The sequence below is a fragment of the Zalophus californianus genome, chromosome 4, assembly GCF_009762305.2.
Source record: "Zalophus californianus isolate mZalCal1 chromosome 4, mZalCal1.pri.v2, whole genome shotgun sequence".
Lineage (NCBI taxonomy): Eukaryota > Metazoa > Chordata > Mammalia > Carnivora > Otariidae > Zalophus > Zalophus californianus.
Window position 1 is genome coordinate 8,643,867 of NC_045598.1, and position 27,658 is coordinate 8,671,524.

Sequence of the window (27,658 nt, forward strand, 5' to 3'; positions counted from 1 at the left end):
TCCCCTCCCCCGCCCCTCCCCGCGCGCCCGCCCCCTTCCCGCGCGCCCGCCCCCTCCCCTTCCCTCCAGCCCCACTGAGCCTGGGCACATCCTCCTGCCGCCCGCGCACCTCTCTGCGCCGTCCCCGCTTCGCGGCTCGGCCCTCCGCTGCGCTCGGCTCCCGCAGGCTCTCGGCCCCGCGCCCCTCGGCCCCCGCCCCGCTGGCCGGACAGGTAAGGCATGGCCTTGGCCCGCCCCTGGCCCCGCCCTCCCGCCTCACCTGGTAGCGGCCCCGGACAAAGGTGGGCTACCTGGAGCGCTTAGGGGCGGGGCGCGCGGGGAACTGTGGCCGGAGGTGAGGATCCCGCTTTCTTCCCTGCCCGCCCCGCCCTCGGAGCCGTCGGTCTGTGTGTCCGCCGCCTCCGCTCCTCGCGGCGTCTCCAGGCTCTGCTCCCGGTCCCCGCGTCCACCCACCTTCCGCCGGACGCTCACTTTTCTACGCTCTGACACTCTGCTTCGCGCGCGCCCTCGCCGCCCTCTCTGGGTCGCGGCTGTCGCCCCCCTCTTCTCCTCGCCTTCTCCCTCTGGGACCGCGTCTCTCTTTGTCTCTCTGTCTCTGAGTCTCTGGGTGGTCTCCAAGGCGGGGGAGTGGACTGGGGAGTCCGCCACCGCTCCAAGAAGCTTCGAAGACTTCCTGAGCCCCGAACAGAGCTGGCAGGCGTGTCCTCCTGCCCCTTTCGAGGCTGCCTGGGGGGGCTAAAGTATGTCGGGGGCAGAAGGTTCAGGGTGCGCCCCCACCGGCACTGCCGGTGGCCCCGCGTCCGGGCCAGTTCCGCGCCTTTGCAAACCCCGACGGCCCCGGCTCAGGTCCTCTTCCTCCCCACTGGCTTTTCTCCATTCGCGCACCCGGGTCTCAGCCGCCTGCGAGAGCCAGGAGCCGTTTGAGACGTGAGGGCTCTTGGGTTTCCTTCTCGCTTTCTTCCACTGGGTGTTCCCTCCGGCCTTCGCCTCCATCTGGTCTCCTGCCCTGCGCACTCCTCCACTCTGCGCTCCTCCCAGCCTGTGGCACGCCGAAGTGTCCCGGTGTGGGTTCAGCACCATCCTTCTGGGATCCGGCAGACAGAGGCCCTGGGAGTGATCGTGGACAAAGGAACGCATGTCTCTGAGCCTCAGTGTCCCCTTCAGAAAACGGGGATAATAGCACCTACCTACAGGGACGTGTGTTGGAACGGTGGGGAAAAAAAAAAAAAAAAAAAAGATTGGATGCCAGCACAGTACACGCTTGGGGGTCATGGGGGAGGCTTCAGTCCCTGGCTGGGGTGGGGTTGGGGGCGCCACAGCAAGGGGGATATGGATCACCAATTCAAGCCTTAGAGACACTGCAGAGAAACGGGACTGTGGCCCCCTCCCACCTGGGGGTCACAGCTGCAGCCCCCCCATTACAGGGCTCCCGCTCTCATAGGCACTGTCCTCTCTTCTCCATCCCCCTCTCTGCTTGTCTTCAAATCAGTTTAAAAATCAGAGTGAAAAGGGTCTCTGCTTCCAAAATGAGATGAGTGTCACTGTGTCAATGTTGCCAACAGCTGGTCATTCATCATGAGGCCTCCATGTGACTCATTCCCAATTCTGAACCTCTGTCTTGCCCCGATTTCTTTTTTAATGGCACTAGCTCACAAGCCATTTCCTTTCCTCTGGGGACATTGTCTTGTTGTATCCTGGACCTGCTGTATAATTGCCCAGAGCCTCTGACCATCATAGCATCTCTGTCCTCATAGCAGGTGACACACACACACACACACACACACACACACACACACACACACACCCCAGGAGTCCAGCAGTGACAGGGGCCAAGTGGCTTAATGAGGGCCACTTCAGCAGAGGGAAACCTCCCAGCTGGCAAGTTCTAGGCTCTCCTGGCTAAGTTCTGGTTTTTAGCCCAAGCCAGGGCTGGCAACCTGAGCCTTTCTCTTTAAAGAAGACACAGGCACTCTCCCTCTCCCACTCCCCCTGCTTGTGTTCCTGCTCTCACTATCCTTCTCTCTCTGTCAAATAAATAAATAAAATCTTAAAAAAAAAAAAAAAAGACGGAGGCACACCCCATCCAGCCTTCTGCTCATGATCCTGCCTGGCAGACAGGCCCAGCTTTGGCAACCCAGGGCCCTCTGCCATCTCTGCCTCCTCCAGCATAGCCATCCTCAGGAAAGTCAGCTCGGCAACCCCTGCGACCCCTCAGAAATCGGCTCAGAGCCTCCTTGACCCTCACCCACCTTCTCTGCCTTCCTCCTCACCACTCAATCCACCCCCTCTCCCCAGCCCTAAATCCTGCAAATGGCTCCCTGTTGCCACTCAATTAACAACCTGCCTCCCACAGTACTCTCGTTTGCATCTTGGGTTTCAGCCACCACCGAGGGCTGAGCATCTCCACGCTGGCTTCCTCTGAGCTTTTGCCAGGGCTCTTCCCTCCATCTGAAATGTCTCCCCTGTCCTGCGTTCAGTCCAAGCCTGCCCTCCTTGCAGGCCAAGGTCAGCTGCCCCCTCTTGTGGGAAGCCCTCCTACTCCCCCGTGCCTCCCTTTCTCTCGTGGTCTGCCCTTTCCTGGGCAGGGCTGGGCCTTGTTCCATTTGTGATCCCAGTACACACAGTAGGTGCTCTGTGCACACATGTTCTGTCCAATGGAACCATTGGTCAAGGGGTTAGGAGTGAACTGAAAATTGCAAGCCACAGGTTATCCAGGGTTGGCCCTGGAGCAAAGGACCATAGATGGGAAGGTTGGAGGGGGTGCAAGCCACCTGGAAAATCCCCGTGGTACTAGGGGCTCTTCATCCTTCTGGAAGATGAGGATGATTTCCGTGCCTGGTTATAGACAGGGAAGTGATTGCCCAAGTCCGGCAGAATGGGTTTGAATCCCCACCGAAGGCTTCCTAGCTAGGTGACCTGGAGGGAGTTCCTTCATTGGTCTCAGCCAGGAATGTAGGGGAGCGGAGATTTGCGTCCTGGCCTCCCTGATTCTGCAGCCTGGGGAGAAAAGGAGCTCCCTCCAGAGAGGGGTCCTGGGCATGTTCCCAAGGGCAGGTGTCATATGAGCATCCCTATTCTGGCCCTTTCGGATGACACCAGCCTCTCTTGCTGCTCCAGCCCCTCTGCCTGCCTTCTGCTGCTTTTCCTCTTGAGGGGGCCCGTTGGCCACCAGAGCACAGGCCCTCCCCAGGAAGGACATGGGAGGGTGGCTGAACCCTTGCCACTAGAGGCCCTTGCCCCTCACCACCACCAGGTCCCAGCTTTGGCAGCTCTTCATACCACAACGCCATGGTCTGGCATTGACCGTCTGGAATATGTCACTGGATGGGTGTGGGGGTGCGAGGGGTAAGGCCCCTGCTAGAATCCAGAGCAGGTGAGATGAAGTCATTGTAGAAACTACAAGTTTTTTGAGGCTCTCTCTGTGCCGGGCTTTGGGTTACGGGCCCCCACATGAGCCGTCCTTCAAGGTCTCTGTGTCAGTCTCTGGGTTACAGCCCCCCACATGAGCTGTCCTTGAGAGTCACAGCACCCACACTGGTATGGGTCACCGAGGGTAGCATGAGGAGTGGCCAGAGACCCTGCCTTTGGAGTCAGTAACCATGGGTTCAAGTCCCAGCTCTACCACTTTCTCTACTGTGTGACCTTGGGCAAGTCCCTCAAAGCTTTGTCCTGATGTTGAGTCCTGTTTGCCCACTTCAAAGGGCTGAATTAGATAATGCGCATAAAGCTCTGGGCCCCCGATTAGTAAATGGCCAATAAATGGTACTCAAACAACACATTCCTCTTTCAGATGTGGGACTGAAACCCAGAGTGGTTAATTAACTTGCCCAGGGTCACCCAGCTAAGAAGTGCTGGAGCCACGATCCATCCCCAGGCCTGCCTGACACCAGGTGTCTTTCCACTCCACACTGGCGTCTGCCAGAGCCAACAGCAAGCATTTTGTCACTTGATGATTAAGTGGTGGGTCTGACCAAACAGCAAAGTGGTGTTAAATTGTCTGGGCACCAAGATAATGAAGTTTGGGGAAGAGGGGGGCCAGAGGATTGCTTGGGGGGGTGGCTACCTACAATGTAGCAGGAGACAGGACTCTGGCTCAGGAGGTGGGCGTGGGACACTGGGAGAGAGAAGCACAAAGCTGGGAGCCTCTGGGTGACGGGGTGGAGGCTCTGAGGAGCCCCCCAACTCAACACCCCTGCATAGGTTTTTTGAGGTGTAAGGCCTTGGGGGGTTGCTAATTCCCAAGGCTCCTGTTGGAAACAATGTAAGCAGATGGGGCCGCCCCTGTGGGGAAGCCAAACCTCATTTACCAAGACAATGGTCCTCTCCAGGCAGGCCTGGGCCTGTCCTGCCCCACCCCACGGAAACCATCGATCACCCCACTGAGGACTGTGGACATGACCACCTGCGCTTGCCCCCCTACACACACAGGCACAGATGCACAAATGCTTCCAGGACCAACCCCTCTCCCTGCCTCCCCTTGCCACCCACTCTCTCTCCCTTCCCCATAATAAGGAGGGCTTATGCTTATTTTGCCCTTACTGATGACTGCTCACTTTATATACCTTTACCTCTCCTCCTCCTCACAAGGCCTGGCATTTTACAGGAGAAGAAACTGAGGCTCAGAGAGGTTCAGTGACTCGCCCAAGGTCACACAGCTCTTCCCGCTTGGCTCCATGGGGCCCTCCCCTGGCGCAGCTTCATAGATTTGTGCCGCCATCTGTGTTCGAATCATTGCTAGTTATGGTTGTGCCTTGATCTTTCATTAGACCTGCGGCCTCTGTACCTGGTCCGAGTGGGGACACTTGGAGAGCAGGGCACTGTGTCTTTGCCCACAGATTAGAATCTCCCTCCAGCAAAGGATATGTTTTCCCCATGTTCTGGGAACTTCCAAGGCCGGATCTGGGTCTCTCCTAGCAGACTGGGAAATCCCTAAGGGCAGCTTGGGACCGGGGCTGAGAGCTCCTTGTGGGCAGAGCGGTGTCTTTCTTATCCATCTAGGAGTCCTCCCTAGATGCTAGTGTCCCAAGGCAAGACCTGATCTAGATCTCCCCTATCATACTGGGAGCTCTCTAGGGCCAGGGCTAGTGTCCCCGCTTGCACTGGCAATTTCCGGAGCAGAACCAGGTCTCCTCCTTCAGACTGGAGGAGGCTGATGTGACATCCAGGTACTGCACCCAGAGGGGCTCAGCAAGTGGTGACCACCTGGTGTCACTCTCCCCTGCAGCCTCCATTGCAGAGAAGCGCCCAGTGCTCAACACCTGGTGCTCCACGGGTCAAGATGCGGAGTCCTCTGCGTGAGGCCAGGTTGGCTCAAAGGCCTATGGAAGGGTAGGTAGGGCTCTGGCTCTTCTGAGGCCCCTTCCTACTGGCCAGGGAGAGGGGTAGGGACTAGCTCAAGACTGTCAAGGCCCCAGAATGTCAGTGAGCACCCCCCAGGGCAGCACCCCACTAGTGGGCACCTCTTTGCTGCCTTCCACCCCGTATACACTACCTGGGTTCCATGCATGCTGGGATCCTGCTTCCTCCCCAGATACACAGCCCACAGAAATAGTGATCTCCTAAATAATCCTACCTCATGACAGGCTGATAGTCCCATTTCACAGATAGGGACATTAGGACTCATGAGGAGGTCTGCTGGTGGGAGCAGCTAGAGGGACGAAGTCTAGTCCGAAAATGCCTTGGGAAGAGCCCAGCCCATGAATTTAGGAGCCGCCTGTCCCTCCCCTCCTCTCATCTAGGCTGTAACAGTTTTGACTGAACAAGCAAAATTACCCATTTTCCAGCCCTGGGGGGGTCAGCTCCCTCTAAAGAAGACAGGAATCTGCTCCCAGGAGCTCTAAGACCCCCCAACCGGAGCTCCAGCTCGGGCAGCCCCACAGTTCTAAGAGCAGAAGGAGGGCCTGGGGATGGCCCCCTCCATTCTCCACGTCCAGCCCTTCCAGGAAGCAGCCAACCTGGTGAAGATGAGGCGCCAGAGGGAGGAGTCAGACAGATGGGTTCCAAGTTAGGACATTCCTAAAATCTCCATGGACATATGGGAACGTAAAACCAGAGATGATTATTGCATTGAACAAAATCCATCCTAAGCACTACTGAGCCAGGGTTCCAGGTGTATAGTCGCTGCCAGGGCTCCCAGGCTGGGGGTGTCGAGGGGCTGGGAGTTGGGGGGAGCTCTTTATTTTGTTTAAAGATTTTATTTATTTATTTGACAGAGAGAGAGAGAGAGAGCATAAGGAGGGAGAGGGGGAGAGGGGAGAGGGAGAGGCAGGCTCCCCACCAAGCAGGAAGCCTGACTTGAGACTCAATCCCAGGACCCTGGGCCCATGACCTGAGCTGAAGGCAGACGCTTCACTGACTGAGCCACCCAGGTGCCCCGTGCTTTATCTTTAGCATGCACCAATACGGCCTCTGAATTCATGCTGCCTCAGGAGATGCTCCTAGCCCCTGGGGACTTACTCCAGATCCTGGAGGATATTACCTGTCACCCCTCCCCACAGGGGGCTGTCAGTTAGACAGGCAGACAGATGGAGACAGCTTGTCACTGTGAGTCATAAATTCCCAGGCTCCCCGGCACGGGCACAGCACACAAGGCTGAGGCCACCCAACCTGTTGATCCAGTGGTCTTCTTCCCCTATTCCCCTCACCCCAACTTTTTCGAGCAACGCAAATCATTTCCCATGGAATCTTATTCATAATCCCAACACATCAAACTGAGAAAGGCAGTGTTTTACGAACAGAACACCCCACCACCCCCACCACGAGTCTCTTCCCGGAATCAAAATTTTCCCGTCTCATGCAGACACAACTTCAAGCTCTCCTAAGCAGTCAGCCTCCTGCGTAGACATGCCAGGTGACCACCCTTATGCCCCCAATTTACAATCCTGCCTGAAAGCGAATCAGTGAGAAAAAAGAACTCGTCCTTGGGGGTATGAAGGCATGCAGTGGTTGTGGGTTGCTCTTGTTCCAAGGAGGCTGGGCCTCTAACTGGCTTTGGTCAGTCACGTCCAGAAAATCCTGGAGTGGGTACATAAGTAGGTGCAAATGGGCACAGTTCTTTGAAACTGCTCACCTTGCATCCCTGGGACGCTCTTCGGTGACCCAGGAGAACCCGAGTTGTGATGGCACACTCATGTTCAAATTTGAGCAGAGAATGCCTCTGAGAGTCTGCTGTTTTTGCTACAGCTTTCAGAATAGTTTAAAATATATTTTTTAAAACGTGACGTTAGAATCAAACATCTAAAGGACCCCTGAAACATCTCTATCAAATGTGGTGGCTCCGACGTGTCATTTTCCCACGTGAGGAGGAGACCCAGAGTCAGGGAGAGGGCTTCACAGGCCAAGTTCTCCCAGTGGGTGGTTGTCTGGCTCACAGCCCGGACTGAGCTCCATAATCCTCGGCTCCATCAGAGCATCACTGATATTCCTGGCCCAGATCCCCATCGGATGCCCCTCAGCCAGCCCTACTCCCACCCCCACCCACCTCCCCCCTGCTTCCCGCCCCCAACCCACCATCCCCCAACCCACCATGCAGCGGATGAGCTGATCAACAAAGCAGGAATGTGAGCCCTACAGCTGTCCTGGGATGCCCAGGGGCAGCCCAGCTCCACAGTTTGTCTGCCAGGCAGGTGGGGCAGAAGTCCCCCCAGTCTCCTGGCCCCCACATGCCCGTCTGTTGGTGGCGGAGGGGTCAGGAATCAAAGCCTACTCCAGGCTCAATTAATTGCCTTCATTTGCACATGCAGCCTTTGGATGGCAACAGTTCACAGGTCAGCTGTCCCCACCGTGTAGGGACAGCTTAAGGACATGAGGTCAGCTCTTTCCCCTCTGTCCCCAGCTGCCAGTGTCTGGTCCCTCTCTTGGGCCCTGACTGCACTCACAGCAATAACAGATTATGAGGGGGAGGCAGGGGACCCCTGATGAAGCTCAGTGCACGGGCAGGGTGTGCAAGGACTGTCCTGTGTGCGCGGCGTGAGTCGCATCATCTTGGATGTGTGGCTTACCCCGCCCCCTGCCCAGAGTCTCAGCTTCCTCATTGTAAAAATGTGGAAAATGGCACGCTGTGCAGGGTAGCTGAGAGGACTCTGTAAGAAGTGGGTGAAATCAGCATGTGAGAGCCTGGGCCCCACATTTCCCCAGGAAACAGCGGATCCGATGATTACGTTTGCTTTTGTTTTGTTTTGCTTTTAGTAAGTCACTTAGATCTCAGTTATGAGAGGGCCGAGGGCCGTCTCTGGGCTGTGGACGGGTCCTGATGTCCCTCGACAGCTCTCCTCCAGACTGCTGGGGACGGGGTCAGACCCAGCCCCGGAAGAGCAGACTTGATGAGCAAGCCACAGGCAGAACCATCCAGGGCTGACGGGGCTGGGGAGAGGTAGGCACCTGCTGCCCCTTTCTGCCTGGATGCTTGGCGCTTTGTGATGCAGCCTCCAACCGGCTTCCAGAGTGACAGAAATGGATTGGAGCCCTTCATCGCCGTGGATCCCTGGCACCACTTCTGTCGCATCCCATGATTCCTGAGTGGCGCTTTGCCAGGCTGGCATCTTGGCTGCTGGACTGTGCCAAGATCTGCGTACAAATCCTTTGGGCTTGGAGAGAGGGCTCCATGTAGTCATCAGGGCAAAAGGGTGCCAGGATCCTCAGCCCTCACCCCAGCACTAGCTGTCTCTCTCAAACACACACACACACACACACATCCTGAGAATTTGTGATCTTCTGCTCGGCTGTCAGTTTGTGCTCAACCTACTTCCATCCCGATCCATAGTTAGTGCCTGTTATTTGCGGGGTCCTATAGATGTGATAGGAACAGAGGGAAGAGTGGGATGGAGACCTGTAGGATCTTTCTGTCCAGTCAGAATCTTTAAAAAAAAAAAAAAAAAGGCTGATTGCCCCAGCACGAGACGGCACGGGAGGTCTTCAAGAGCTGGACAAGGCTGTGTGGGAGCACTCATAACTGGGGGACGGACGAGGCTTCCTGGAGGAGAGGACATTTGGGATGGACCCCAGAGGATGGGCAGGATTTGGACAGAGGGAGATGGGGGTGGAGAGGTGAGGTTGTTCCAGGTGGAGGGAACAGCCCAAGTGAGACTAGAGACAGGAAAGAAGGGGTGTGTTTGGGGCCCAGGGAATAGTCTCTGGTTGGCTGTGAAGGGGAGGGAGTAGAAGCCGAGGCTTCAAAGCCAGGTCGGGGCCACATTATACAAGGTCTTGCGTGCCAAGGTAAGGAGTCCATGGTTAAATGGGAAGGCAAAAGGGAGCCAAGGACAGTTTTAAGCAGGCGAGGGTTAGGCTCAGAGAAATCTCTCAGGAGTATGGGCTGGTCTGGGGCAGGATGGTGCAGAGAAGGTGTGGGCAGAGGAACGGCTCCCCCGGGGTGCATCAGCAATACACACCGAAATCCCCCTCTTGCTGGCCCCCGGCTGGCTCCGTGCATGAGTTTTGGGGTACAAAGGGAGGGAGGGAGCAAAGATGGCCCTGAAATTAGTTGGGGTACATTAAACAGACCCACAGCCATTGGAAGAGTCTTGGCAACAGGACTTCAGTGAGACAGAGAGAGAGAGAGAGAGAGAGAGAGAGAGAGAGAGCGATGGCTACGGATGGGCTCGTGATGCCAGAGGGTGTGGGGACAGGCTTCCTCTCTGGGCTCTGCAGAGGAGGGGCCATCCGCTGAGACAGCGCCCCAGGGGCGGGTCAGCGAGCTCAGACCTTGGCTCTGGGAGTCACTGAGTAGCTTCATGTCAAGCACAGGCCCGTGGCTCAGCCCACCCCTCCTCTGCAAGCTTCGCTGGCCTCTTCCTGCGCTTCTGGAGTGACCTGCCTCACCGACTCCCACCGCAGGAGGGGGGATTCCAAAGCTCCCCTCCCAGGAGGGCGCTCTGTGGGTTTCTCCTCCGGGGCTATTGTCCCTGCGAGACAGCAGGGCTGGGCCGGGCGGGGAACAGCATCCCACACAGCCTCAAAGCCTTTCTCAGCCACACGGAGAGCGAAGTCTGGCCAACGCCAGCCTGGAGAGCAGCCCGCATCTGCCTCAGGCCTGGAAACGGGGTTTGAGGGGTTCCTGGGAGCAGAACAATACTTGACTGACAGGCCTTTAGAATGGGCCCCTCCTCCCGCCCAGCTGCTCAGGAGCTCCGGAGCGTGGGCCTGGCTGCCTGAGCCGGGCCTCCAGAGCCCTCATTATGGAAAGGCTGGAGGTGAGGCCGAGGGGGCAGAATCCTCTTGTGGCCCATGAGGCGGCCAGGAGAGCGGGCCGGGGCTGCAGGGTGTATAGTCTTAGGAACGGAAGACTGTGTGATGAGACTGGAGTTGTCACCCCAAGCCATCCCACGGTCCCACACAGCTCTTGAGGCTCTCCCAGGACGTGCGTGCAGCTCTCGAGGTGGGAGGGGATATAGGGCAGCCTCTTTCTTTCAGTCCATGGTTCCAGGAAGATCAGAGCTGAGGGCAGTGGTGGGGACAGGGCCCGGGCCTCCAGAGGCCCAGCACACTCCTGGCTGGGATGAAGGAAGAGCAGGATAAAGGATGGTGGGGACCAGGCAAGGTGGGAGGAACTAACACCCCCCCCCCCCCGGCCCCTCACCCCCTCAGAGCGGGTCAGCCCGGCTGGGGCCCAGCCTCCCCGCCCCACCTACCCTCCCCGCCCGTGCCCATTCCCAGGGCCTCGCTGGGAGTTGGCTAACGATGAACCTGGTGCGGGTGCAGGGGGGGCGGTGAGGTGGGAGAGAGTTGCAGGAACTGAGAGGGTTGGAGGGAGAGATGCAGGGAATTATCACAGGCCCACCAACCTTTCCTCAGCCCTGGGCGATCCCACGCCTGCAAATCACAAGGAAATGGTTGTGTAAGCATCTCTGCCTGCCTAATGGGATACGTAGGAGGCCCGGGGAGGCCATAAAAATTCAATCAGCCTGGCCAGCCTGGTGCCAAACGTGTCCGGACGCCGTGAGACTGGTACAGAGGTGGGGGCCGTGGGGGAGGGCCGCAGGGGAGGTCTCCAGACTTCAGCAGACACCCCACCGCACCCCACCGCACACCCCACCGCCGCCTCATGAGCCTTAGCTCCGAGGTCCTCTGGGACATCCGGGGGTCACTCCCTCATCCCACAGGAGGAGGCCCCACTTCCGGTGGAGAATGGGGGGTGATCCTGAGGGTAAGTCAGGGTCAGCTCACCCCACCCAGCAGGCGGCAGGGCCAAGCTTCCAGAGTTCCTCAGCCCTAGCAGGGACAGCGCTGGGTCAGAACCTGCCGGGCCCTTGGAGGGAAAGAAAGGAGCAAGGACGTGACTGCGCCGTCTTGGGGCAGCCGTGAGCAAGGTTCAGAGCACAGACATGCAATGCCAAGGACGCCAATTAACTTCTGCTGCAGAAAATGCTAGGAGCCACCTCAGACGCTTGTCGAAAGGACAAAGTGATATAAATTCCCACGAAGCACTAAAGCTGAGTCCTGCCTAGGGCACATGCTCAGAGAGGCTGTTCTGTTCCTTTGAATTTACGCTTTGAGTCAAGCCTCGGGGATGACAGGCCTATTTCTGAGCTTGGAAGGACTCAGCTCATTCTGGGGGACTTGGCAAAAGGCAGAGGTGAGTGTGGAGAAAGGGATTCTAGACTCATCTGGAAGCTGGATGTTGCTTAAACTATTTAAACCAGGGCTTCCTGGCCTTGGCACTGTGGTCTCTCTGGGCCGGCAAGTCTCCATGGTTGGCTCATCCTGTGAGCTGTGGGGTGTCCAGCAGCATCCCTGGCCCCAGCCCCTGGAATAGCAGCCCCACCCGGCTGTGACAACTAACAATGTCTCCAGGCATTGCCAAATGTCCGCCGGGGGCAAAGTCGTCCTCCATCCCTGTTGAGAGACACCGGGCTCTAATAATGTGGGCCAGGGGACTTGGAAGTGAAGCAGAAGAGGAGGGCTGCTAAGCTGTCTACTCGTGGTGTTGCTTTTCTTCCAGACCAGAGCTCATGGCTGGGCCCGGCACCCACATTGTCCCTATGCTGTTCCTCACCCTCCTGGTGCTCCTGGAGCTGAGCCTGGCAGGCTCCCTGGGACCTGGAACCCCTGCTCAGAACCTTCCTGAGAATCACATCGACCTCCAGGACCCAGCACTGTGGATGCCTCCAGCCAGCCACCACCGCCGGCGGGGCCTGGGCAAGAAGGAGCGGGGCCCAGGCATGCCCGGCCGGGCCCAGGACGGAACTGTGGTCTCCACCACCAGGCAGGCCTCCAGGCTGCCAGGGGCAGGGGAGCTGCTGCCTGGGCAGAGTCCTGCAGGCCTGGTGCAGGACAAGGAGCTGCTCCTGGGGCTGGCACTGCCCTACCCTGAGAAGGAGAACCGGTCTCCTGCGTCAGAGAGGGTCAAGAAACGCAGCAGGGAGCACAAGAGGCGCAGAGAGAGGTTGAAGCTGCACAGAGGTGGCGGAGGTCTGCGGGGGCTGGGGTCCTGCCCTGGAAGGGAGGGGTGGGGGGGATGGGGGAAGGTCATACCCAAATGGCCAAGGGGGCTCTCCGAGCAGGAGGGGGAGGCCGTGAGTGAAGTGTCAATGATGTGAGGACCCTGGGAAGATATCCAGAGGCCCCAAAGAGGGCAGGCAGTGAGCCCCCAGAGGAGGGGAGGGGTCTCCCAAAAGTCAAAGTGATCTGGGAAGGGGAGGGAGCTGGGAGAGGCCTGGTGGTGGAATGGGGGAAGAGAGGGATACGTAGCTCTTGAAGCTCCATCTTAACAATGAACGATCCTCCTAAGTCAGGAAGTTCTACCTTGTGTCTGACCTAAATCCACCCCACTATGAGCCCCGCCCTGAGAGATGCACTAGTTCGGTGCCCTCCAAGCACATCACTTAATCAACTCTGAAGCCCAGAGCGGGGACCAAGCACTTAGAAACCTGACGCTGGGTCTGCCCAAGTTCGGGTTGTGACTCTGCGACTTACTGGCCATGTGCCCTGGGCAGGTCACCTTTCTGTGCCTCAGTTTCTCCCTCTGCAAAATGAGGATAATGGCCCCAGCTACCCTCAGGGTCGATTCATAGATGACTTAGATGTTCAGAATGGCACCTGGCAAGCATCAGGGGCAATGAGCAGTAGCTAATTCTCAACTCGCTCTCGACGTGGAATCACCGGCCTCCGACCCCGACACAGATGACCCAGGGAGAGATGCGGTGTCCTTATCCCTCCTGCCTCTGCCCTGTGTGTCTCTTGGGGTGCTCCCCTGCAGCCCTGCTCACCTTCTTTTAAGTTTCCCCCACATCCCCAAATCCCTGTGAGGGCCCCACGGCCCCCTGGCCCCAGCTGCCCCCTCCCTTTGCCCACTGAGTCCTTGAACAAACAGCAGCTCCATCCAGGCGGCTCCTCCTGTCTCACCAGGCCCCAAGGCCCCCAGGCAACCTCGGCTTCCAAGTCTCTTCAAGTGACCAGACAGCCTCCTGGACAGACCAAGTTCCACAAATGTGGGGCAAGTGTTCTGTAGGAGGAGACTGATGGAGACTCGGCCCCCACTTCACCTGCATCAGCTGGGGCTTGCTTCCCTGCCAGGCCTACTGAAACCCCCCCCAAGTGGACAGAACACGGTTGCGAGACCCCAGCTTCGACGTAGCCTCCCACCCCTGGAGGTCACGTTTCAGGTTGGGGACGGCACGCTGGCATCCTCGGAGCATGAACTCATCCCTGGCTCAGCTCCAGGCCCAAGCTCCGTCAGGCCAAGGGGGCCCTCCTAAGGGAGTCGGTGTGTTGGGTGCATGGAAGAGGGGACAGTGGAAGTCTAGAGGCCAGGTCCAGCCCTGCTAACCTGCTGTGGCGCTCCAGTTGACTGGGCCCCAGTTTCCTTGTCTATAAAAGGAATGGAGTGGATTCAGTGGTCCCTAAGTCCCCTTTCTACTCTCTGGGGTTCGCTTCTGGAGGGCAAGGTGGCCCCAAAGGACCCAACCAACCTTAAAGTCAGATCTTGCCTGAGAAAAAGAGGTAAGGATGAGCCTGGCCCCCCCAGCTTCTCTCAAATTCCCTTTGTTCTTGATCACCCCCAACCCTGCACACTCTTTCCCCATCACACGCAGCCTACCCCAATGCCCATGGGTCTTGGAAGGTGGCATCAGTGGTTAAAAAGCATTGGCTTTGTGCTCAGATGGACCTGAGTTTGAATCCAGGCTCTGCTGTCCTCTGGCTGTGTGTCCCTGAGGCAAGCTGCTTAACCTCTCTGTGCTTTAGATTCCTCCCCTGTAGGTGAAACTGAAGAAGCACCCATCTCCTAAGAGTTCCTACGATGGTTAGATGAAATAATGCTTGTAAGGCAGGACCCAGCATACACCAGGGGCCTGGCACACAGCAGGTGCTTAATAAACAGGGGTGATGATTATCACCACATAGGAAGCACTCGTTTACACGTGATAAGCTGCGGCTCTTACCTTCTCAAAGTCTCCTCCCCCACTGCAATGCCTCTTAGCCTCATCACGTGACTCCCCTCCTCAAACTTCACCTCCTCCAGGAAGCCTTCTGTGGTTAATCCCACTAGTTTCCATTTGTTGCACTTGCACCCCTGGCTGCACCCACCAACCCAGACTTGAACTTGCTGGAATGTTGCTTTAGAGAGAGAATCCTTGGGCTGTCTCCCCAACAACACCACAAGTTCATTCAAGACATTCCCTCCCTCCTCTTTCCCTGCCACCCCAGTCCCTCATTTCCACCTCCCCAGGAAGGGGGACAGCAGGAATGTTGGCTGAGCCGATGGCTTGTCACATGGTCCCTGCCACCTCCCCGCTTGCAGTTGGAAATGTGAGTTTCGCTGTGGGCTGCTACAGGGCGGTGAGCAGATAAAGCCCCTGTGTTTCCCCCTCCGTGTCTCAGGCCGAGCTGTGGTCCGAGGTCCTAGCTCCCTGATGAAGAAAGCAGAACCCTCCGAAGACCAGGCACTGGATGCCATGATGGAGGAGTCCTCCACCAGCCTGGCCCCCACCATACTCTACCTAACCACCTTTGAGGCAGCACCTGCCACAGAAGAGTCCTTGATCCTGCCCGTCACATCCCTGTGGCCCCAGGTAAGGGGTCCCAGAACAGCCTCAGAGTATATTCAGGGAGACTGAGGCCCGGAGATGGGAGGGAGTTGGTTGAGGCCACTGAACCAGGGCTCCTGATGCCCGTCCAGCTCAGCTATGGTCCAGCATTCTCTCTGTCCTGAAAGTACTGTTGCTGTCCGGGAGAGCGTGGTCCTAGGGGCTCACTCCAGGGACGGGCAAGGAAGCAAGCACCAGCTCATCATGCTGGCTCTGCATGGAAAAGAGCGGGGACCTCGGGGGAAAATTTGATACATACGCAAAAGGCCAGAGAATTTTTAAAACCATGTCCCCGGGGCACCTGGGTGGCTCAGTCGGTGAAGCGTCTGCCTTCGGCTCAGGTCCTGATCCCGGGGTCCTGGGATGGAGCCCCACGTCGGGCTCCCTGCTCAGCAGGAAGTCTGCTTCTCCCTCTCCCTCTGCCCCTCCCCCCCCTCCCGGTCCTGTTCACGCTCAGTCTCTCTGTCTCTCAAATGAATAAATAAAAAATCAACAAGAGGTGCATCCTTCTTGGACCCCTTTCGTGGCTTTGGATTTTTTTCTTTTTTCTTTTTTTATTTATTTATTTGACAGAGAGGGACACAGCGAGAGAGGGAACACAAGCAGGGGGAGTGGGAGAGGGAGAAGCAGGCTTCCCGCGGAGCAGGGAGCCCGATGCAGGGCTCGATCCCAGGACCCTGGGACCATGACCTGAGCCGAAGGCAGACGCTTAACGACTGAGCCACCCAGGCACCCCTTTGAATTTTTTTCCAAATAAAATTATTTAAGATGATCAGTAAAAAAAAAAAAAAAAAAAAAAAAAGATGATCAGTAAAGTATATGTATAGAAGAAATAAAACTTTTTAAGCAGTAGATCGTTCTTATTCCCTTTTGGGTCTCATACCCCCTTGAGGTTCTTTTATTTTAAGATTTTATTTTTAAGTAATCTCTATACTCAATGTGGGGCTTGAATTCACAACCCCGAGATCAAGAGTCACATGCTCCACCAACTGAGCCAGCCAGGCACCCCACCCCCTCGAGAGTCTGATAAAAGCTAGGGACCATCTCCAAGGAATACATGGCAATCCACACTGTCGAAGGCCCCCGGAAGCCCGTTGGTTGAGAACCCCGCCCTAGAAGATGCCTTTATTGCCCATGTCCTACCGTGTGCTGATCCAGCCCTGAGACTGCTGGCCAGGGCTGTGAGCCCAGCTGAGCTGTGGTCTCATGGGCCACAGAGAGCTGATAACTTTTGCAGAGGAGAGAAGGGGCAGGGAAGTGAATGGCTTGGCTTCATCCAGCTCCCCTCAACAACACAGGTGTAGAAACCTTGAGCAGGTGCAACTGCTTTCCCAGACCCTCCCCCAGGGGCCCAAGGGATAACTCACCCGCCTGCATCCATACCATCCCACAGGATGGTGGCTCCTGGAGCTTGAGCCTCAGGCAGCTGTTCCCTGTCCCTGGGGCCGGGATTTCAGGCTGCCCAGCAGGGGACAAGCTGGCCTCTGAGGAGTCCCTCCTTTGCCCTTTGGCCCCGGGGTCCCACATTTCCGCTCCCACCTGTTGGGAGCTCCAACTTCACTCTTCTCCATGCCCCTTCTGCAGGCTCAGCCCAGGCCTGATGGGGAGGTGATGCCCACACTGGACATGGCCTTGTTCGACTGGACTGATTATGAAGACTTAAAACCTGAAGTCTGGCCCTCTGCTAAGAAGAAAGGTATGTCCACCTCCCCAGCCACCCCATGCGTGGGCTCCCTCCTCCGCCCACTGTCTATTGGGGTGGAGGCCCCAGGGAGCCCTGACCTACAGATGTCCAGAGTGGAAGGGCATGGAGTCTAAACTGGGACTAACACCCAAAATGCAAATGCTGTTATCAAGTGCTGATCGCAGGCCAAATGTTTTCCTCTACCAACTCATTTTCCCCTGAAAAACGAGCGGTTGGGTCTACCCTGCTATCGATCCCATTTTAGAGAGGAGAAGACTAAGGCAGAGAGAGAGGTAGAGAGTCTTATCCACGCAACACAGAGCAAGTGGCGGTATGAGCCCCTGTGCTCAGTCTCGCTGCTCTGCTGGGTGTCAGCTTCTGACGACACATCTTCTTGTCCCCAGAGAAACACCGGGGTAAACTCTCCAGCGATGGTGACGAAACATCACCAGCTGAAGGGGAGCCATGCAACCATCACCAAGACTGCCTGCCAGGTACCCAAGCAGCACCCACGTTCAGAGCAGGAGGCTGGGTGCCAGGGGAGCCCGTGCAGGAGTGGGGCTGTCGCCAGGCCCAGGAGCAGGGCCTGTGGGTCCTCGGCCCTTTAGGGAGGACCAATGATAACAATCAGCGCTACCGCTCCACTGAGAGTTGCTGTCATCCTGTATTAAACCCTCACAGCAACCCCGAGAAAGGGCCTCTCTCATCCCCAGTGTTCAGGCAAGGAAATCGAACCTCAGGGAGACTGAGTGTCTCCGCTGAGGCCACACAGCGAGGAGGTAGCTCATACCTGGCTCGGTGTGGTTCTTCACCCCTGCCCCATGCCGTCTCAAGTCAGGATGAGCCCTCTCTCGACTTCTTCCTCCTAACGCCTGCTCGGGCTTAATTCTGTCCTCGTCCCCTTATGACACTGCCGGGCTTTGTTGGGGTGGGGGGTGGGGGGACGCCGTCATGACACCCTCCCTGTACAGTAGCTGCGCCCATTACAGTCTACACACAAGGGGCCTGACGTTGGGACTGCTGGCCCTTGGCCCTTGTTGGGTCGGTTCGGGCCCCTGGGGAAGCGGATGCCAAGGTGGGGTTCCAAGTGCAGGAGGTTTATTCTGGGGGAAGAGGGAAGGCCTGTGAATGGCAAAAGGGGGGAGGAAGCAGGAATGGACCCAGAAACCTGTGATGCAGTCTCAGCAGCCCGATGGGGAGCTCCAGAGCAAGACTGCCTGCTGACGGAGGCCACGTTGGGCAGGACCGGCCAGGCCCTGGTCCCCCTGCTGGGGGGTCGGGCTGCTGGGGAACCAGTGTGACATCGGCCCGGAGGCTCCTGAAGGTGCTAACACTGGAGGCCGCCAGCTCACTGCTGTCCTCACCTCCGGACAGCACAGGGGTGGGGGGGGGACCCAAGCGGCCCACTTCCACAGTGCCATGCTTGTTAATTCAGCGGCCAGAATATTCCACAAAATAGCAACCAAAGCAGCAATTCGGCGCTGTTTAAGGCAGACCACCAGCTCCCGGACAGGCTGCTGCCTCTCCAAACCATTGTTTTCACCCTGAGCAGAAAGAAAAGGCTTGAGTTTGGGCCAACTGGACAGCCGCCCTAGGAGCTGACTGGGTCTGTGGGGGGCGAACCGCTGCCTCAGGCCTCCTTGGGGCCTCCCTGGGGCCCTCCCGCTGCTCCCCGAGGGGCTTCAGTTTCCCCATCTGTCAAAGTAGACGTTGGTGGCAATGATCCTCGAGGCCCCTCCCAGCTCCAAGCTGATTTCACACCCCCCGCCAGCTGCTCCGCCCCCTCTCCCTGGGAGGCCATCCCACACTGCCTTCGCTCCGCCCATGATCTATCAGTTGCCCATCTGGGGCAGCTGGGGTCTCTGCCACCGGCCCCCCGGGGGCCCTGGCCATGCTATCCTTCGGTGGTCCCGGTAGGGAGCCTTGTGCATCAGATGGCGCCCCCTGCCAGGGCACGGCCCTGCCATGGAAATGATGGATCTCGCGTCCAGCGGGGCCGTGTGCACGTCGGCCGGAGGAGGGGGGGGGATGGTGAGGGTCCAGGCAGCTCCGCTGACCGTGGCCTTGCTGTGTGGGCAGGCACCTGCTGTGACCTGCGAGAGCATCTCTGCACGCCCCACAACCGCGGCTTCAACAACAAATGCTTTGATGACTGCATGTGTATGGAAGGTGAGCCCCACTCTCTCGGGGAGGGGGGGTGCCCCTGTGTTCCCAGGGCCACTAAACCCCTTCTTCTCCAAGCTGGTTCTGCGCGGAATGGGGGCCAAGGCTTCCCTGCGGAGGGCGCAGGGCGGGCCCAGGGGCCTGTGGCAGAGGAGAGGGCAGCGGGATCCCTCAGGAGCTGAAGACGTGAGTAAGAACAGCTTTGCTCCGTGCCTTCCCAGTCTGTGAACTCATGCAGTCTTGATTCCTGGCATCGTTTCTCAGATTTGCTTTTCTCGCCTCTTGAAATACAAGCTGGCATGATCTCCTAGGATCTGGGGGTGGGAGAAGGGAGGAGAGGCGCACATCTCTTTATATAAGATCAAATCTGAGAAGGCTGGTACACCAGAATTCTACCCCAGGGGAGGCATTCCAAGTGTGAGAATGAGGGGTTGGGGGGGGTGGATTTCCCAGCCCTGTCCCAGGGGGGATGCACCTGGCCAGCTATGTCCTTAGCTCTTCTGAGCTCCCACCTGCAGCGGGCGTGCCCTCCTGCCCGGGTGTGCCCCCGCAGGCGTGCCCTCCTGCCCAGGTGTGCCCCCGCAGGCGTGCCCTCCTGCCCAGGTGTGCCCCCGCAGGCGTGCCAGGCTCTGTGCTGAGCACTTCACTCCCGTTACGATCATCCTCACAACCATCCCACGAAAGGAGCTCTTACCATCCCCATTTCACACCTGAGCGAACTGAGGCACAGAGAGGTTAAGCGACTTGCCCATACTCACACAGCTAGAAAAGTGGGGGAATACTTTTAATTTTACATTCTGAAAAACTTCAAATACTCATGTTTGCAATAATGAACCCCCATTTCCCATCACTCAGCTTCAATACTTACCAGCTCACTGCCAGTCTGCGCTGTCTCTCCCCCACTCAGTTCCCCATTCCAGTATGATTTTGAAGCAACTCTGGGGAGTTTACAGATCGTTCATCTGTGAATATTTCAGTATATATCTCTCTTTTTATAAAAAAAAAAAAGATTTTATTTATTTGACAGAGAGAGAGACATCAACAGAGGGAACACAAGCAGGGGGAGTGGGAGAGGGAGAAGCAGGCTTCCTGCCGAGCAGGGAGCCCGACGCGGGGCTCGATCCCAGGACCCTGCGATCATGACCTGAGCCAAAGGCAGACGCTTAACGACTGAGCCACCCAGGCACCCCTCACTATATATCTCTAAAAGATAAGTACTCTGAAAAATAAAATACCGGGGCACCTGGGTGGCTCAGTCGGTTGAGCATCTGACTCTTGGTTTTGGCTCAGGTCATGATCTCAGGGTTGTGGGATTGAGGCCCTTGTTGGACTCTGTACTGAGTGTGCAGTCCGCTTGGGATTCTCTCTCTCTCCCTCTCTCTCTGCCCCTCACCCCTTGCTCGCACACACACATTCTCTCTCTAAGGAAAACAAAAAAAACAAACAAACATGAACAATAATTACTCAGTATCATTCGGTAGCTAATTGGTTGTTCACATGCCCTGACTTGGAGAATTTGATCTTGGTCCTTCTATTAACCATCCTTAGATACGGGCCCTATTTTTGCTCATATGAGCCTCAAAAATTATCTGCTGTGCAAGCAATAAAGCTACTTGGGTCTAGTCAATCAAGAAATACTTATTGAGTGCTCACGATGTGTCCAGTACCATTCTGGAGACTTGAGATTAGATTCAGCCGCAAAGAGAACAGGCAGACCGCCCCTCTGGATTCCATTCTAGTGAGATGTGCAGACAGTAAGCGAATCCAGAGACGACATGTCTTTAGAAAGAAATAAGGGCTGTAACAAAAATCAGGGTGGTGTGATGAGGAGTCAGAGTTGTTTTAGAAAGGACAGACAGGAGGGAACAGCAGAACCAGCCAGGTGAGGATGGGGGTGCGGGGAGGGAGAGCTCCAGGCACGAAGCAGGGCAGAAGCCAGGACCTCAGGCAGGAACAGGGCTGGCGTGTTTGAGTGGGCCTGGCACACAGTGGCCAACAGAGAAGGTGGCCCCAGGGCCAGGTGGGAGAACCCGGTGGGGAGGGTCACACGGGATCTTTTGATTTATAATTGGAAGTCACAGGCAGGTTTTAAGCTGGAGAATGACATGGTCTGGCTGCAGGACTCTGGGGGGCAGGAGTGGAGACAGAGAGGTGAGGGGACGGAGGCAGGCAGGGGTGGGAGGGGCAGGCGATGCTGGGAAACTATCTTCTGTTACCTGTGTGCAGGGTTGGGGACCCATTTCACAGAGCAGGAGACTGAGGCATGGAGCGGGCCAGAGGACACTCTAGTCCACGGAGTCCAGAACAGTGCTGAGGCCCAAGCACAGTCCTTGGCCTCCAGGTCCAACCCGGGCACCCAGGCGAGGGGGATGTGGCCCTACTGAGTCCAGGAATCCTTCCTTCTTTCCTCCCCTGGACCTTGGGTGGGAGGCGGCAGCTTTGCAGGCATCCAAAAGATATATCTGCATCCAAAGGCCTGTCTGCTCATTTCCTCTGATCCCTCTGGCTCTGGTCAGTCCTGGAGGAAACTCTTGCTTCCTCCCTGGAGACTCAGGCTCCAGAAAAAAAAAGAAGAATGGAAATGACAGCTCAGGCAGCTCATTAAAGCTGATCCAGGAGGAGGTTGTCACCAAGATGCCACACCAGAGGGATCTAGGTGATGCCGGGAACCCTCATGAGGAACAAGAGTCCTGAGGACTTCTGGGGGCCCCGGGCTGAAGTCCAGCAGTCAAGGCCAGCCTGATTGTGGAGGGTTCCGGAAGGGCTTCTGTGGAAACCAAGCACTCCTGCTCATGAATCCCCTGCCCCGTTCCAAGTGCCACTTGTGTGACCTCATGTCTAGATGCCCAGTGACCCAGGTGTAAATTCTAGGCCCCTAAGCACAAACTTCACAGCAGTTCCTTTATTCTCTTGGTAGTGACGTAAGTGAATCTTCAAGTATCAATGTCCTCTCTCCCTGGGGTCAACTCCTAACCTGAAGTGTAGGGATTGCTCAGGCCACCCTCACATCCCTTGCCCCCACCACCAAGAGGAGGTGGCCTTCTGAGGCCTTAAATAAAAATTATGTCTACCCATGTATCTCAGGGGATGCCTGTGGTCATGACAGAGAGAGCTTCAGCTCTGAAACCCTCCTACTGCTGGGCCAAAAGGGCCCTGAGGCAGAACATGGCTGGGGCCGCAAAGGAGCCAGTGATGCAAAGAGCTTGGGGAGGGGAGTTTGGCTGCAAGAACAGCAAATGCAAAGGCCCTGAGGCAGAACATGGCGGGCTATTGAGGAAAAGCAAGAAGACTGAGTGTGGCTGAGCTCATGAAGAGGGGAGTGGGAAGTGAAGAGGGCAGACAGGAGGCAGGTCCAGGTCCCAGGGGGTCTTGTAAGCCAGAGTAGGAAGTTTGGATTTCCTTTTGAGTGCAAGGGGGGGCCACGGGAGGTTTTATAGGGGAGAGCAGACTCTGCATTCCCTTACAAACTTTTTTAATAGGCCACTTTTTTTTTTTTTTAGCAGTTTTGGGTTTACAGAAAAGTGGCACAGAAAACACGGTTTTCATATACCCTCTCCCCCTGCACAGTCCCCCTGTTATTACTTGCATTAGTGTGGTTCTGCTATTAGAGTGGAGGAACCAACCTTGATAAAGTCCATAATCTGCATTCGCATTCACTATCCGCATTGTACATTCCATGGGTTTTGATAAATGCATCGTAATAGGTACCCACCATTACAGTATCACACAGAATAGTTTGGGGGGGCCTTAAATAGACCCCGTGCTCCATCTGTCCATCCTTCCCTTCTCCCCCAATGATCGCCTTTTTAAAGCCCATTCAGGCTGTCCTGGGAGAGTGGGTGAGTTGTAGGGCAGCGTAGGGTGGTGGTGAGAGGGTGCAGGGAGTCCCAGAGGGCGCAAGGAAGGAAGGGGAGGGCCCTGGCGGTGGGTGCCTCTGACCCCCTGGCCTCTCTTCGCTCAGGGCTGCGCTGCTACGCCAAATTCCACCGGAACCGCAGGGTCACGCGGAGGAAGGGCCGCTGCGTGGAGCCGGAGACGGCCAACGGCGACCAGGGATCCTTCATCAACGTCTAGCGGCTCTGCCGGAGGCGCCTCCCCACCGGCCTGGGGACCGGCGCCCGCGCCGAGGTTTGGAGAAGCCGGGCGATTTATTTAGAACTAGCAGTGGGAGTTCAGATGGGGGACCCGATGACCGAGGCTGCAGGCTCGAGCCCGGGACCCTCAGCCCCGGGAGAGGAGCCCTGGCCCAGGAGCCGAGCTGCAGCACACCTGCGCCCACCCCCCCGCCCCCGGAGGCCCCGCAAGGCCTGCGCCTCCTGGTGGCCTGATGCTCCGCGCTGGCAATGTCGAGAGTGCCCTCTACTGCCCAACCTCAGCACTGCAACCGCTTCAAGTCACACAACGAAGAGGTTTCTGAGCGCGTCAAGAAAGGGAAAGAAACAGAGAGACAGAGCACCCCAGGAGATGAGTGCGGAACACCTGTATGTACCAGGCACTGTGCTAAATGCGTGCCGTACGTTATCTCATTTAGTTACCACAATGACCTTTCAAAGGAGGCATTATCACCGTTTTACCGGTGAGGAAACCGAGGCAGTTAGTTAGGACTTGTCCAGGGTCCCAGATCAGTGCTCCTCAAACCTTAACCTGTGTAAGAATCCCTGGGATCTGGGTAGCATGCAGAGTCTGGTTGGGTCGATTCTGCATTTTTAACAAGCTCTCGGGGGCATGCTGCTGCTGCTGGCGGGAACCCCTCTGAGAGCACCCAGGTTCCTAGGGAGTAAATGCCCGAGCCGGAATCTGCACCTGGGCCAAGCCTGTCGGGTTCCTGGGCCCGCATCCTTGCTTCTCCACAACCACGGACTTATTCCAAGTTCTCCACGGCTTTCAGTGAGAAAGAAGCCCTCCCAGGGAGTTCCTTTCACGGTGGTGAGGTCTGCAGTAACAGGCTGTTCTCTTCCTTCCCTGAACAAAGGTGTAGCATCTTTAAAAACAAAGCATTGCATTAAGCCCCTGCTTGCTGGTAAGGCATGATTTGGGAAGATTGGCCGCTGCCCTCTGGGAGCTGGTAATCTGAGATAGGATGTGTTTGGGGGAAACGATAGTGCTGTTCCTTCTATTTCCGTGGCTCTGCTCACCCAGTCCCAGGACATGCACTTTGACGTTGCTCTTATAGCTTCTTTAGTTTCACTGTAGTTCATGCCCTTTGAGAATCGAATGCCGACATGGGCTCAAAATAATGCACGCATCATGCATGTGCACCCACTTTGCATACTGCCTTAGGGGCTTTCAGGCCTCCCACAGACCATCTCTAGACCCCACCCCCACCCCACACTTCTGCAGCAGAGCCTACTGAGGCATGGGGGCACCTCTGAGGTCAAGGTGTTCTCTGAAACCACCCCCCACAAGCTAGACCCACGATGCCCACCCAGAACATCTACCCCAGCAGATCTGGCTCTAGGGGCCACCCCAGGAGAGCCACTTAAACTCCCCACTCCCACACCTGGCACCTCACTGCTGGTCAGCCCTCTGGTCCAGGGCAAACCAGGTTGCAAATGACAAAAGCCCTCCCCATCCAAATTCCTCGTTGGCCTGGACACCTGCCAGAGGAACCACACCCTCGATGCCAGGGCTGTTTACTCCATGGGAAAATCAGTCAGGGTCAGGGGTCTGGCACCAAGCAAAGCAGACGGATTCAGGAGAGACCAAATACCCTTGCTCATGTCTCCCTATTCAAGTTCTATGGGCAAAGGAATCTTAGGGGTGGGGGTGGGGCAGAGGAACTAAAAGAGATCAAAGACGGCTATTTGGAGATCAAACCTACCAGCAGTTTTGTCTAAGACTACACCAGACAATACCCATGCTGTGTGAGCTTCACTGGGGGTGGCTGATTTGAGAATGTGATAGAACCCTAAGGGGGGGGGTGGGCTGCAGGCAGGAAACACAGCATTGCTTATGTCTGGCATCGCATATGTCTGGAGGGTAACAGTTCAGATGGCCCTGGGACATCAACAATGGAAAGCACAGAAGGTCAGGACAAAGCTGAAAGGCCCCATGGAACCATCCCCATCTAGCAGGGGAGTTCTGCGATTGGACCTTCAGGCCCTAGCTCTTTGCCCTAGTTACCTTCATTTCGTGGTTGCAAAGGCAGGTGGGTAAAAACCTCCTAACCCCAGAGTTAGAGATCCCAGAGCCCTCCTCAGTGTTTAACAAACCTCTCCGCCCGGAAGTTCTTCCTTAGGTCTATCTCAGATTTCTTTGGCTAGTACAGAAGTCAATTCCCCCTAATCCAGGATTCAGCCAACTTTTACCATAAAGGGCAAGTAAATATTTTAGGCTGTGTTCCCATAAAACTACTCATGGAAGCTGAGATGTGAATTTCATATCACGTTCACATGTTACAAACTACTATCCTTCGTTTGGTTTTCTAAAACCCGTTTATAAATGTAAAAACCTTTCTTAACTTGCAGATTGCCCCAAAACAGGCTGCGGGTTGGATTCGGCCCACAGGCTATCATTTGGCAGATTCGTGCTCCAGTCCACTGGTCTCAAACTTGGCTGCCCGTTAGAATAATTTAGGGAACTTTCAAAGGTACGGATGATGCCCAGGCCCACCTGCAGAGGTGCTGGTTTCATTGGTCTGGGTTGTGTCTGGGCTTCGTGTGTGTTCAAGGCTCCCCCAGGCAACCGTAATGTACAGCTGGGCATGAACTCTGCCCTCGTCCTCCCGACTATGGGAATGCTGCTGGTGACAAACGGCCTGCTCCACCTCTCACCACCGTGGAGACCTTAGGAAAGTTACTTGTGCCTTGATTTCTTCATCTGTAAAATGGGAATAATGACTGTCCTGTCATAGGGATGTTGTGAGAAGTAAACGTAAAATCCTTATAGCATGTTTAGAACAGTGCCAAGCACATAATAAGCTCCCAGTGTTGGCTAATTTGTTTTCTAGGGTAATTTTGGTAGGTAGTCTGTTCTTTGACAATGATCTGTCAAAATCACCACTCAGGCTCCTTCCCCTGCAACACTGGGGCCAGGAGATGCTCCTGTAGGAAAGAGAAGGTGGCGTTCTGCAGTCAAAGAAGTTTGGAAAACTGTTCTGGACTCAGCCCGAGGCAGCAGGTACAGATCCTGGGTGCGGAGGCAGAGTGGGAGGAGGTGTAAGTGGTATTGGTCTGGGGTGGGGTTCATGAGTTTCAAAAAAATACAACCAGAGGGCGAGCTGAGCAGGAGGCCAAGTGGAAACCAGTGGATGCTGGGCGGGTGGCCCGTGCCCTCCTGCATTCCTTCTGTGGAGTCTTACACCATTCCCCCGAGGTGCGCACGGTTCCCATGGGACTCCTTTCTGGGATTCATCCGGCCGTGAGAAGAGCAGCCCCCAAGCCTGCTGGGAATGGGCTGAGGGGCATAGAGTATGAGGGACAAGCCTCATGGAAAAGTGACAGCTTCGTTTGCCCCTTGAGGCGTGACTGAACCACAAGTCAAATCCCAAGGCCACGACCCCTTCCACCGCAGAGATGGATCCTCACTTGAAGCCATATTCAACACACCGAATGGAATCTAGTGCTAAAGGGTGGGCACAGCCTTGAATGGGATTCCCTTTGCAGCAGGAAAGTCAGTGAACTGACATGTAACCTGCAAGGAATGTGTTTATAAGACAACAGAAGAGCAAGGGAAGCGGGTGCCGGGAGGGACACTGAGAGGAGCCGGAAAAGCAAACCATTTAGGATTTCAAGGGGCTGGCGCCATCACCTCCATGATCACCTTCCCTCTTCTGGGAGACAGGAGTGCATGTGTGCGTGTGTGTGTATGTGTGTCAGGGAGGGGGGCGGCAGGAACTGGTTTGCAGAACCACAGGCCTTCGTTGCAGGGAGTGTGTTTTCTGAATTCTAAGTCAGGACGGGTAGTTTGATACAGGATCCTCAGCCTCTTCTGGGTGCAAGAGGCTTCCTAGTCCCTCCTTACAGTGTGGTCCCGGACCAGCAGCAGGGAGGGCATCACGTGGGAGCTCGGCAGAAGCACGGGGGTCCCGGGCCCCATCCCCAACCTGCTGAACCAGAATCTCGGGCGGTGGGCCTCAGCCATCTGGGTTTTACCAAGTCCCCAGGTCATTCTTGGGCACGATCGAGTTTGAGACACCCAGGTCTACGATCCATAAGGGGAAACAGAAAAGTTGGATGGTCAGGGACTTTTGGATGATTCAGGGCATTTACCTTCAGGTGTGAGTTGGCAAATCGGAGATCCGGTTTGCCTGGTTAATAACCAGCAGTGACAAACTCCCAGGCTCTGAGCCCCTACCTCCTGGGCTGGGAGTGGTCTATTTTCAGAGGAAATCAAGTGGAGCACCTGGGGTGCCCCCCTACCCCCGCAGTCGCAGTCATTGGGTTTTCTGACTCTTGGGAACTTCCCTGGGGTGCTGTGGTTCCTCTTTAAAGTGTGGGGGCGGCAGTGGGAGGGGGGGTGCTATGCCCTTGTAGTCCTGTGATGGCGTGTTGCATGCGCTCTCTTGAGCTATAAATAAAGAGCCAATGGTTAATTAGCTGCCTTCTCGTCTCTCTCTGCCTCTCCTGGAGACGATCTGTGTGCGCAGGCAGGGAGCATGCTCAGAGCGTTTGGAGGGGACCGTAAGCCGAGTATTTCCTCTGTCACATCTTTGAGCATTTGCTCTGAGCTCAGCAGTAAACGAGACAGAGTCTCTCTCCTCACCTGGACCTCATCGTGCTCCTTTGGTGGGAATTTCATATCTTGACCTCCCTCTCCATTTTAGGGTTGGGGCAGCTGAGGTCCCAAA

At 56.3% G+C, this 27,658-nt stretch overlaps 1 protein-coding gene across 2 annotated transcripts; it reads left to right on the forward strand.

The window, feature by feature from the left end:
* The first annotated feature begins 85 nt into the window (after nt 1-85).
* Nucleotides 86-27,389, forward strand: DRAXIN (dorsal inhibitory axon guidance protein). Of its 2 annotated transcripts, none has more exons than XM_027583935.2 (7): nt 86-212; nt 11,939-12,408; nt 14,818-15,008; nt 16,608-16,719; nt 17,112-17,201; nt 18,787-18,876; nt 22,832-27,389. In XM_027583935.2, the coding sequence occupies exons 2-7, from the start codon at nt 11,949-11,951 to the stop codon at nt 22,942-22,944; spliced, it is 1,056 nt and encodes a 351-aa protein (XP_027439736.1). In that variant the 5' UTR covers nt 86-212; nt 11,939-11,948; the 3' UTR covers nt 22,945-27,389. The 2 variants fall into 2 exon arrangements, with proteins under 2 accessions (XP_027439736.1, XP_027439727.1); XM_027583926.2 differs by lacking the exon at nt 86-212 and adding an exon at nt 5,246-5,328.
* Nucleotides 27,390-27,658: the final 269 nt, after the last annotated feature.

Excerpts from the sequence above, each read along its gene's own strand:
- DRAXIN (XM_027583926.2), top strand. The coding sequence starts at position 5,279 with ATGCGGAGTCCTCTGCGTGAGGCCAGGTTGGCTCAAAGGCCTATGGAA. Across the intron at positions 5,329-11,938 it reads GCTCAAAGGCCTATGGAAGG|ACCAGAGCTCATGGCTGGGC; the intron begins GTAGGTAGGGCT and ends CTTTTCTTCCAG. Across the intron at positions 16,720-17,111 it reads GCCCTCTGCTAAGAAGAAAG|AGAAACACCGGGGTAAACTC; the intron begins GTATGTCCACCT and ends TCTTGTCCCCAG.